Raw genomic sequence first — 13,120 nt, forward strand, 5'->3', positions numbered from 1 at the left:
CATTGTGTTGTTTAAGTGTTCCCTTTATTTTTTTGAGCAGTGTATTTATATTGTAGGGGAAAAGCTTATATTAATCACAAAATGGAGCAAAAATGAATGGTTGTGATCTTAACCCAATAGTGTTAAGATAGGTATCATATTAACAGTTAAAATATTGTTCTGTAATAAAGACTGATAAGCCCTAGAATAGCTGACCATTGATAAAGCCCTTAAAAACAATGTTTTAAATGGTGACCTTTCTCAGTATCATTAAATATCATCATCAGCACTAAATCTGTAGTCCTAATTTCTTTTAAAAACCATTGTCTTTATAATGCCAATTAATGGATGTATTTATGTATTTTCCTGAATTATTGATTTTAGGCACAGCTGTCAGTGAAATGTTTACATACTATTAGTTAACACAAACCACTTGACTTTTAAACTATACTATAGCATATAACACTCCGCAGAAAAATAAAACCCTTTATTGATAGTACGAACATTTAACATGTTTAATGCTGCCATCTATAAAAATGATAAAAAGACTTCTGTTTCATACATTTGACTTTACAAATATACAGATGTTAATGAACAATTAATACTAGGTTATACAGTTTTAACTTCATTAAAATCTAATTAGTCCATGACACTTCTCAATACACAATCAATAGAATATTAAACATTTCAATTCCATATTTTAACTATACAGAAAACTGAAATATTAACCCTCAAAATCTTAGAGGATTAAGTTGTGCTTAATCTCAGGATATTGGCTATTAGCAACAAAATACATTTCCTTCTACACTGTCCCCAATATTTCTGTGGACTATAGTACTCAGTGCATTTCCTAATGAAATTCATTGCTGTGTATAAATCTCTATAGTGTCATGTTATAAAGAAAGGATACAAGTTAGTAAACATATAGAAATATTTTAAGAGCTGCTACAATAACCTCTTTTAAGGTAAGACACAATTCCATCAAAACACTTGAGTTCAGTTTTATAGCCTTCCCCATAATGGTTGCATTATAAAACTGAATTGTTTATGTGCTTATCAGGGTTGTTTCCTATGCATCGATATCCAAACACCTAGAGAAAAAATTATATAGACCATAATATATGAAGGATAGCATTAGGTTTGTATGATTTCCTGTATCAATATATTGTGGAATATAATGCAACCTCAGAAATATTTGACACTGTTAAAATACAATAATCTAGAAATCCCATTTTTTTTTTAAAAAAAAAGGGGGGAGGGAGAACAATGTATATATCCTATATAGCGGCATCCTGAAGTAATGCTTTTAAAAAAAATTGTAATGAAGAACTTTGGTCTGATGCAGGAATGGGCAATTTTGTGGTGGCAAATGGATGTGTGGCACTTATAATTGATGGAGGCTAGATTTTTTTGGCTTATTTTTGTTTTTAAAAGGCAAAATATATGAGACAATGACCGGAAAAGAAGTATGCACCAATTTCAGCCCTTATTTGTTTTAAAAGCACTGAAAAAACCAGCACCATCTAAACCCAGATATTTGCTCCTAAATTTCACAATACCACCCACAACTCAAGAGTTTCCCAAACCAGATCACTGAATGTCAAAGCAGCAAGTTGCAATAGTTTCAAAAGATTATGTTGTGATTCTTATTATTAGTGCACACTGAGTTTGTTGAGGCATTCACATATTTTTCCTAAGGTCAAATTAAAGACACCTAGTTTATCATTAACCTTGATCTGAATTATCCCAGTAATGAAATACTCCTGAAACAATTTCAAACATGAACAGCTATATAAGTATATTGGCCCCACTGACATGATCAAGGCATAAACGTTTGCCCTAAAGTTTGCATTACTGAAGATTTATTACAAAGAAAACTGCTTGTTGAGTCTTATATTGGTCCCAGTTTATTATTTTTCTTAGGAAAATGGACTTTCTCAAATACATAAAGCCTTAAAAGTAATTGTACAAGTGATCTGAGGTATAAATAATGTCAATGTGATCACTATTAAGATTAAAAATGTTGTGTCTAGTTATGTATACAGCTCTCTATACAAACTGCATCTTTGAAAGCTTAAGAATTTGGTTTTCATATTGCTGCCAAATGAGCAATTCTCTAAGACAATAAAACTTATCTAGCGAGACCTATGCCTGCCTGAATTACAATGATATTAAGCAATTCTTTACTTATTGCTTTGGATCTTTTAGTACTGATCCCACCTTTTTTATATATAAACATCTGAAAATCCTGATTAGTCTTTTCTGATTTCAAGTAGTATTTAATTTTTTTTCTCAAGGAACAGCAAAGGCCCTACTCTCAGAAGTTCTACACACAACAGTAGAATGCTTATTAAAGTTTTACTTATTTTGCTCTATGGAGAGAAACTTGTAAGGAGTGGACAATATTTTGTAAAGACTGGTAACTTGGTTGCTTAAAGCCAACAACTCTTTTCAAAGTTTGTATCATAGGAAAAACACGGGTTGCATACAATTTAGCAACAAGGCCAAAGTGCATCTGACAACAGCTACATTATTATTATTTTGTTCATAACAGAGAAAACCAGTTTAATGTTCACCTTTGGGACATTTCATAACACATTACCAATAAATATATTGGAAAGGGTTAAGAACCATATTGATTTCAAACATTCATGATTCAGAAATTGTTATTTTCCACAGTTGGATAATGCCTACTGGTATCACAGAGAATCACATTCATATCTGCAGGCTTTAGCTCAGGCACTTCTTAGAAAAGGAATAGAAGTTTGCATGGAGTGTTTTTCTGCATAATTTAAAAATGAGTATTCTGTTGTCATAGTCCATAGGTCAGCTCCCGGAACAGAACAACTGCTTCTCTTTTTGTTTGATTTCCCTGCTGCCATGAGATGCCTTGAGGCTCTGAGCGTTCAAAAAATTGTACAAGTTGTATTATTTTCTACACTGTATAAAACAAAGAAACAAATGTGTAATACAAGAAGATTCTGTTAGTACATAAATAAATAACATGGAGTGAATAAGACTGAGTTTCAGCTCTAGGAATTGCAAACACCTGGAATGTTACTCTTTTTAAGACTAGCTATTGGTTGGCAGTAAAATCTCAATATCTTTCCCATTGGCTACAACAGCGTTGCTTGAACAACTAGTTGCCATGTCCATAGGAGAACCTAGAGATGCCTGATTTGAAGTTTTCACTGGTGGCGTGGCAGTTACTGGAGAAGGAGCCAGACCAGGTTTCTTTGGAGGAATTGGTGGAGGATTTCCTCTTTCTGCTCTGGGTATAGTGGGTGATTTAATTCCAGGTGAAAGGGGACTTAAAGGACCAGAGACCTTACCTGGGCTAGTTTCACTTTTGAGGCTCATAGCATTGGCGAGATTTCGGTAGTCTGTGCCAAAAGGTGAACTGTTAGGGGAGACTGGTTTGATAGGCCCCTGTTGATTGGTGAATCTGGAGAGAACCTGAGTGACTGTATTGCGGGCAAGCTGTTTTGCTGCAGAATTATCAGCAAAAGTAGGTGACAAATCTCTGGATGGTGGACTTTGGAGACCACTTGATTGATGATCTTGATCTGCCTGAGACTGGAATTTGTGACGAGCAGCATGGAAGCGCTGATTGATTCCCACTTGGTAGGAAGATTGGTAGCTTGGGTTGCTGGTTGATGTTCCCAGTAGACGCTTAGTCATGACTGGGGAGGAGCATGGCGAAGATGTCAGAGAAGAAGCAGCAGTATTGCTGGGAGACAAGGAAATTCCATTGGAAGGGAGTGGTGGCACTGAAGTAGAAAGAGACTCTGTTCTTACTGGGGAGATGCTACTTTCTGCAGTATTCTCAGCAGCTGGCCCAACAGACTTGCCCTTGTGTAGATTCTCTACTGCAGGTTGAGAAGCCTCAATATCTGCTAGTGTATCAGCGTCACAATGTCCGTTTGCCTTGGCATAGGGATGGAGAGCTGCGGCCAGTGGTAACGTGTGTGCCAATTTGACTGAAGACTCTTGGTTCATGTTTTCTGTCAAGTGATTACTAGTCTGAGAAGCCACTGACCTACCTAAGGAGGTTTCTGTAACAGTTGCTGTGGACACCATTGAGACATATGGGGAAGTGCTCTCAACTTTGTTGCTGGCAGTTTTCAAAGAAGTTTCTACTTGTTGTAATGTTTTTCTCAGATCCTCTATTTCTTCTTTTAGGACTTTAGTGCGGTTTTCTTCCCGGTTAAGTTTGGCTTTCAACTGCTCTCGTTCAATGTCAAACTCAGATAACTGTTTTTCAACTTGTGCTTCCATTTGCAAGCCTCTTTTCTTCTTGGCTGCTAGCTCCTCCTCTAACTGGTTTACTTTGCTTCTTTCCTTTTCCAACTTCATATTTAACTCTCCAAGCTTTTGCCCTTCCTCTGTAGCTTTAGTTGTGGCCTTCTTACATTCCAACACAAGCATAGAAGAAAGTTGCTTGTGGTGTGCACGCTCCTCCTCCAGTTGGCTAGCCAACTTTTTTTGTTCCCTCTCGAACTTCTTCACCTGAGATTTTTCAAATTCCAACTAAAACAAAAGTATATTTTTAAAAATGTTAAAAGCTTAACATCCAAACTAAGAAAAATAAATAAGAGTAAATAATGGATATAAACAATTTTCAGAGGAAAAAATTGGAGTTTTTAATATTTGTATTTGAATTCAAATAAGTAAAAAGTTATAGAGTAAACAGAACAATAATAAATTATGAAGTAAATACAACATGGAGTATCTAATTTTCTGCTTGAGGGAGAAAGGAAAAACCCAAGACTATAGAGACCAACATAAGTTCCCCCACCCATAGAAGGCATGTTCTCTTGTGTTAAACATTAATTAATCATTTCCCTCTGACTGCTACTTGGGAAGAAGACATACCTGTTGTGTGAGCCGTTCTCGTTCTTTTTCCAGCATATAAGTGACATCATCGCCTTCAGCAGTATCTTGGGCGTGTCGTTGCCTTTCTTCTTCAAGATCCAGAATTACCTTTCAAACCAAAATGAACATTATCAATCCCATTTAGAAAAGTAATTACTACTGCATCCAAGTGTAAAGAAAGAAGATTTCTATCCGTCCAAAGCAAAATTTAAAGCAAACTCATCAGATACAGATACTCCTTAGCTTTTGCTGATGAATAGATCTTTTTGAAAGAATCCAGGGCAATGGTAAAACAGACATCTACCACCACCAGCATACCTTTTAATATTCTTCAAACTTATCCTTATTATTTAATTATACTGGTAATCTTTGACTTGCAACCGTAATTGAACCCAGAACTATATTTGTAAACTATTCTGGTCATTATGAGTAGATTCATTTTTATGACATATTTGCATTAGTCAACCCCACAGTCATTAAATGAATACATTTCACTCAATGGACATTCTTTGCTGGAAATTAGAAGTAAATGCTGGAAACTGGCAAAAAAAAAACCCAACACTGAAAATCATGCAATATTGGAGAATGCTGCAAATGGCTGTAAGGGTTGGTTATCAAACAGTCATAATGTGACCATGTGGTGTTTGTATAGGTGTATGTGGCTGTCGTAACTTCAAATCCCGCAGTTTCCCTGAAAAGCCCCTCCCCCCCCAAAATGGTCATTGCCACCTTCTTAGGGCTGAAAGAAAATGACTGCTCCAAGGTCACCCAACTGGCTTTGTACTCAAGGGGAGAATAGAACTCACAGGTCTCCTAGTTTCTAGCCTGATGCCTTTAGCCACTACATTAAACTGGCCCTGGGATGTAATTTGAAAGCAAAGGAACAATTAAACAGCTATTTGCATGATGACCCATCTAAACAGCTTTTACATTCTATAGTATATTAAAGAAAAATAAAATTCTATTTCTTGAAGTTTTAATTTCTTTTAATTAGACTATAATAAAGAGGACTGTTTGTAGCTTTACACTTACATTCAAACTTACATAACAGGGTAACAAAATTGAAATTGAAATACCACTTTTAGAAAAATAAAAATATAAATACAATGCAATAAATTGTACCAAAGTAAATTTTCTACAACAAAGTTTCAACAATGGTAAAACAAAGGTATCACTATGACCTATAAGTAACTATGAACTTATGAACAATATATACCAAAGATTCATAAATATAAATACCAGGCAACTGAATAGATGCAAAATATACAGCTGGTTGTAATTATACAAATTTAAAATCACAGTATTTTTAATTTACTGTTTGATACATTTCAATTTTAATATTTTTGTTTTGTTTTAAAAAATGCAGTTATTTACAAAAATGATCAGAGTATGTATGTATGTATGTATGTATGTATGTATGTATGTATGTATGTATGTATGTATTTAATTTTTTAACCATCTAACTCAATTAGTCAAAGCAATTCTTATATAACATTATATAATAGTGCATATTTAATAATTAAAAGTAGGTAACTATATAATACTGTAGTGTTCTGTGTTCTATGAATTCCTAAATAAGAATAGTTATTACTTTTCATCAAGCTTCCAAGGAGATGGAAACCCACCTTTCTGTGTCTACTCTCTGCAGCAGCCAGTTGAGACAACATTTTTTCCTGCATATTCTTGCAATGTTTCATTACTACCTTCAAGATGGATAAAGGATTGGCACAAACAGGTTGCTTTTCACCATAATTTTCTTCCTTCAGTGCTTCAAAATCTCTCTGAAGAGCCATCAATGGATCACTGATGTTGTATTTTCCATAACGTTCTTCAATAAAAGCATCTCTATGTTGGGCCTGAAATTATGAAGTATTTATTAGCAATTAATTAAGAAAAAGTTAAGTGACAAGTTAAAATCTTGTCACTTCACTGAAATAGAACATATGAAAGACTAAACAGATAAGCAAATACTAATGCAGCTTCTGCCGCGAGTATCAGAAAAGTTAATTCTTTTAATTTTTTATTTGAGAAATTGGGAAGAGCCTCAACTTAACAAATGCTTTAAAAACATTAAAGTATGTGTAGACGGGGATTAAATGGTGCAAAAGGGAGGAAAAAGTCAAGATAAAAAAAAATACTAAACAGAGAAACATTAAGAAAAAGCAGAACCTAAACATGTAATGGTAATGGAAGGCACTGGAAAGGTGCAGTAAGAAAGGAAAGAATAGAAATATGGGCAGGCATAGGAAAGGAAGCAAAATCTAGTCAGTCAGTCAGTCAGTCAGTCAGTCTCTCTCTCTCTCTCTCTCTCTTGAATTCATATTGTCACCTATTCACCCATGGCGACTCAAGGGGGCTTACAGAATATAAAACCACATTTAAAACAATAAAAACTAACAAAAAGAATGAAATAAATTAATATAGTACAATATAACAAAATCACTCCCTCACCTCCCACCCCCTGCCCTGGCAACAGCAGATCACACGAGCCATTTAATAGGCACCATCATGCTCTGGGTTCCCCAGGCCTGCTGGCAGAACCAGGTCTTCAGCACCTTCTGGAACAGTAATAGAGTGGGGGACATTCTAATCTCTGGGGGAATGATGTTCCAGAGAGACAGAGCCACCAAGGAAAAGGCCCTTCTTCTGGGTCCCACCAGGTGTATCTATCTCCCTTGGGGATGGGACATGCAGCATTCCCTGCCTCCCCACTCTGATGGGCTGGGCAAGAGATGGTCCCAGATAATCTGGTCCCAAGCCATGAAGGGTTTTAAAGAGGACAACCAGCACCTTGAATTGCACCTGGAAGCAAATCGGCAGCCAATGCAGCTCCTGCAGGAGAGGTGATACATATGCTCACCGGGGTCTGCACAAAATCCTGCGGGCTGCTACATTTTGCATCAACGGGAGCTTCCAGATGCTCTTCAAGGGCAGCCTCATGTACAGCGTGTTGCAATAGTCAAGATGGGAAGTGACCAAGCTCTGCAGAATCCCACAAAGCAGTGGGCAAAGGCTGCATCTCTCCCCGCCAATCAACACTGACTGAGATATATAACCATGATCTTGTATGCATTTCCACTTCTTGTCAATTATACAAAATAAAGCATGCTTTTCTACTTTTCTGAATGGAACGATCAGATATAACCAGATAGGGAAAGGGATCTGAAGCCAGAATATATTTCATCTGCAGTGAAATTCCTGGGACTGGTGGTATATTTCCAGTAGATTATGATACATTTAGGGACATATCGCAATTGAACAAATAGTATATGGTAGAATTAATATCTTGCTTCCAATTGCAAAGCATACCCATAGTCTGAAAAGTATTTTTCTTTCACTATGATCTCCAGAATCTTCACTGCAGCTTTCACTTTGTGTCCTCACTTTTCCCAACGGGAAACCATATTCAGGAAAGGAAAGTTCAGGTTCAAAATGCACAGCTCTGAGATATTTTAAGGGCCATTAAACAAGCAATTCCAAGATCAACATAGAAGAAACTCCACAGAAAAACTCATGGAGCCTTCCTAATCCAGAGGCCTATTTATGTGGATTGAGGAATACATCATTAGAAAATATATCTTTCAATCTGCTTCCATTTTCCATTGTCCCCCAGATTGGTTTACAGATACTTAATACACAAATACAAGGGTACATATCTGTGCATCATGAGAACATATACACACACATACATGTCCAAATAAAAATACAATATAATAAAACAGATGGATTACATAAGATAACCCTAGAATTTGCTTTAATCTAATATTTATTTATTGAATTTACATTGCTGCCTATTCACCCATGGCAACTCAAGGCGGCTTACAGATTATACAAATTAGACAAGTATTTTCTTGACTGTAATACTGAAGAACACTTCTAGGAAGTGAATCAGTTCACTCAGGAAATGGATCAGTTATTCTGAATATAAAATTAAAGTAAATCATTTTTAACACAGTAATTTACTAGCTTTTTGAACCTGAAAGTACAGGGTTAAGTTTGTTACTTCTATTCTATGGTAATTTTAAGAGGAAAAAACTGCATGTATCTGATAAGCAAAGCATCTGACAATTTGATGAATAGTCACAGAAATTTTCTCTGCAGGGTCTCTTCTGCACCCTGTTATTTACAAATACTCATGAATAATTCATGGCTTATTACTTGGGGCTTATTCATTCTTAGGAATGTCAGGAAGCAGTTACCTGGATGGGTGATATAATGTAAGTAAGGAAAAACAGGAAGAAGGGAGAACTTTTGTACAGGAATGGACATAAATTTCTAGTTGACTGAAATAGTATATGAACAACAGAACTAGCTAAATCTTGAACAATATATGAGGATGAAAATGAATGAGCTTTGGAAGAATGAGATAAAGGATTTTACCTTTTTTAAAACCCTTGTTTTTTCTTTAAAAAAAAAGGATAGCAATAGCTTAGTAATATCCTTTCAGTTCCCTAAACTGGAACAAATTTTAAAGAAATACAGGGACTGCTAGAGAAGATAACCCTGCGGTTACAAAATTTACCACTGTGAATTAAATTCCTTCCCATAAGTTATCAAATACTTTCGGATATTTAAAGTGTGCATGTATATGTATGTGTTAACCCACAAAGAATTGGTATCAAAAAAACTAAAAAACCCTCTGGTTATTTGGTTAGAAAACTACTAAATAATATACCCCAGCCCAGGAAATGCTACAACATTGGTGATGATTTTGGTACCTTGAGTATTTGTTATCCATACTGCTGAGAAGATTGCTCTGACACCTCTTTGTCCCTGACTGTAACATATTAATACAATGCAATAACACTACCTTAAATGGTGGTGAGAACATAATAATATGAAAGTATGATAAACTCAATCTGGCTAGTAATATCCATTAACAGCTCAGTGAAATTACAGAAATTACCTTTAAAACAAAATTGTCTGGACATCAAGACATATCTGACAGCTTAAAATCCCCCTCCTTCCCCTTCATTCCAAATTCAACATAGGTATCAGATGATATTAATAATTTATTTCTTTTGTCTAAGCCACTGACATTGTCTAAGATCAGGCATTCTTCAAAAATTGTACTGTATATTGAACATAGTACATTTCAAATAGTTTTCCCTTTGGCATTAGAGTGATATTCACTCTACAGTGTTTTTGCTGAGCAGTAACTGTGAAGTGCTACTGAAACTGCAAGCGCCTAGACATTTTTTGCTTTGTGAATCTATTTTGGAAATTTTCACCATAGTCCTACAAAGGCTCTACATATAAGCTAAACAAGAGTCAATTTATCAGTGGAATCACATGTTTTGAATTACAGACAACTTTCCCATTCTAGGATGAGAACACTGATTCTCATTCAGAATTACTCAGTACTGAATAAGCCAATTTATGAATGGCTACTGGAAAAAAACCTCTCTGTATTTGTAGAGGAAAAATACCCCAGGAAATTGAAAAAGTGAAATGTGCTTGTTCAATTTCAATCCACACAAATATTAAAATGAAAAAGCAGATATGAATTATACTTCAGTAATTTAATCCCAATCTGGATACTGATATTCTTGATGTACTATGTCTTCATTTTTGTGAATCTTGCAGGAATATTAATCCTACAAAGAATTTCTCTGATTATTTTCATAAAAGCAGAATAATGTTAATGTTTATTTTGTCAAAACCTGTTCCTTAGTAGCTGAAGAACAATGTTGATCCAATAGTAGTAGTTTCCACTCAGTTGAGGTTATAATGTTTCAATACACCTGATTTGATCAGGCTTACTTACATTATTTTATTACAATATCTGGCAGCATCCCAAAAGTTTTATTAAATCAAAGCAGATTAGGACTTGGCTGGGAGATCACTGGCAAATTTCAGGGCTGAAAGCTAGACTGAAAGTTTGAAAAAAAACCCAGTTAGAAAGAATAGTACCACTTGGGTACTGCTATCAAGTTGTTTCAAGAAAACATAGGCATGTCCATTTTCTCATCAGGAATGAAGCTTGATTTGAGATGTTCTTTATTCTAAATGACATAAAGTAAAAGCTACAAATTCATAAAGAAATTCATAAAGAACAGCCATGTAAGTACACTCATGGTGAATTTATGAAACTGCTAACTAAAAAAATTCACAGTTCTAGTCACAAAGAAGATATTAAAACAACAACAACTGCAATTTATAATTTTGATGTATACACAGTGGTGGTATTCAGCCAGTTCACACCGGCTCGGGAGAACCTATAGCAACAATTTGGCCTGGGTTGCCAAACCGGTAGCAATTTCTGGTTGCCCCTTCTGGCTGTTCGATGCTCGCTCCCCTTTTCCGGCTGCTCGATGTTCCTCCCCCCACCCCTGCCCTATATATGTTGCCTTCGCCACATGGCCCAGCTAATTGTCTCACCAATTGCCTTGCCAATGTCCGGTCAGCTCAGCTCATCAAAGGGAAGCAATGCATGGCGCCCGCTCAACCTTTGCCTTGGGTCAAGGGCCGGGCCCCCAGGGACGCACTATTCCCCCAGGTTCTGGACGCTCCGCCCACCTTGGCCACATTTATTATTATATTACTAGTATATTATTATTATTATTATTATTATTATTATTATTATTATTATTATTATTATTATTATTATTATTATTATTATTATTATTATTATATATGTAGGTAAATATATATCAATATAACAGCGAATTTATTGGATACCCCAATCAGCCAAATTGAGAACGCCCAACAGGCCAAAGTATTAATCACAGGCCTTCAACAGTTTCCCTGCACAGGCGGACATTGGCCTAGGTGCTTGCTGTTGTGCCACTGGTTAAGGAGAACTGTGAGGGTTAAGCCAACAACAAGAATAACAGATGGCCTTGAATATGGTTTAAAATGAGGTTGCAATAATTCCTTGGGGTTTTTGAATAAAGACCCTCTGATCAGGAATAAGAAACTACCTCATACAGTCTACAGAGGATTCACTCAGCGCGGTCCACCTAAAACAAAATGGTGACCGACCGTTATTTTTGGTGCATGCGCCAGCAGCAATCTCCCGCCGTGAGAAGGGATTAGCTCCAGACAGCCTTCCCTTAGTACTAAACACCTGGGAGGGGTGAGAATAACCAGGTGTTTAAGCCCTTCACCCCAAGGTGGCATTCTGGGGGGGGGGGGAAGAAACAGCGATACGACTCGGTTGCGAGCGAAACAAAACCACGCCGTTTGTTTAAACGACGCGGCTATCGCTATGGCAAGGGCAGAGCTAGCAGTTGGGAGGCGCAGAACGAAGCCGAAGCCTCCCTCCGCTTTGGGGAGCGAAAAGCGCTTCCTGATACAGCGATCACCGATGGCCAGAGGGAAAAGGCAGCGTGGGTAGATCGTTAAGCAAGTTGTTGAGAGAACCTGAAAGACGAATTGATTGTGTCCAAACCTGAAAAGAGAAATTCTCCTGTTTCGGCCAAGGAGTAACGAAAAAGCACTGCCTATCCCTTACAAGGCTGAGCCAAAACTGGGGAACGCTGGGGAGGAGTCCCGTGGAGGAGAAGGAGCGTTCCACAAATTAAGCCCAGCCTAGACATGCAGAGACTGAAGCACCTCCCACTACTGGATGCTCGGAACAGCTCATGGGAGAAGTGGCTGCTGAAGGCTCTTCATGCTTGCAAAAAGCGATGTGATCACAATCCTGCTGCATGCTTTCTTCATTCCGCTGTTCCCAGGGAGAAGGCAGAAATTGAGTGGCGGGGTCTGGGGCATGCAGCCATCTCGATTTCTGCCTCCTCCCTGGGGATGCGCCACTTCTGACCTGCCCTGGCCAGCGGGTGGGCGGGCAGCCCATGGAGGACATCTCTGCTGTGCTGGGGCTGAGAGGGGTGGCAGAGATGCATATGTGCAGCAGCCCTGGTACATCTGCCCACCCCTCCTTCCAGGAATACTGCCGCTGCAGCCGTTCGCTTTCTGCCTTTCTTCCGGGAGATGAAATAAACAAAGTGAGTAGCATGCTCTTGTCGCCACCCCCACCGCTTGTTTTCTGCCTTCTTGCGCTGTCCCAGTCAGACCAGGGGTGTGTGTGTGTGTGTGTGTGTGTGTGAGAGAGAGAGAGAGAGAGAGAGAGACATAGGTGTGTGTGTGAGATTTACATGCATTCAATGTCTGTAGTCCAGAGCATTTTGCTCGACAAAGGATGGCATTTGGGAAACATTAAATCAATACTGATTTTCCAGGAGAGATTTGTGAGTGTGTTACTATTTGCTGGCTCCTGCTTATATTTTCTGTTTAGAGTCTTGTACACATACTTGGAAAGACT

At 37.5% G+C, this 13,120-nt stretch overlaps 1 protein-coding gene across 5 annotated transcripts in view; it reads right to left on the reverse strand.

The window, feature by feature from the left end:
• Positions 1-445: 445 nt before the first annotated feature.
• CTTNBP2NL (CTTNBP2 N-terminal like) overlaps positions 446-13,120 on the reverse strand; it is a 30,514-nt gene continuing 17,839 nt past the window's right edge. For 3 of the 5 annotated variants that reach the window (XM_026675175.2, XM_087959584.1, XM_087959585.1), the window contains exons 3-5: positions 6,480-6,710; positions 4,855-4,962; positions 446-4,509 (exon numbers count right to left, since the gene is read on the reverse strand). In XM_026675175.2, the coding sequence (XP_026530960.2) occupies positions 3,052-4,509; positions 4,855-4,962; positions 6,480-6,710 (1,797 nt within the window). In that variant the 3' untranslated portion in view covers positions 446-3,051. Of the gene's footprint in view, positions 4,510-4,854; positions 4,963-6,479; positions 6,711-8,163; positions 8,788-13,120 lie in introns of those variants that run through there. The other 2 variants (XM_026675176.2, XM_087959586.1) reach the window with 2 other exon arrangements.

Source organism: Notechis scutatus, chromosome 3, assembly GCF_049901735.1.
Source record: "Notechis scutatus isolate UNSWTSFEM ecotype Mainland chromosome 3, rNotScu1.2, whole genome shotgun sequence".
Taxonomy (NCBI): Eukaryota; Metazoa; Chordata; class Lepidosauria; order Squamata; family Elapidae; genus Notechis; species Notechis scutatus.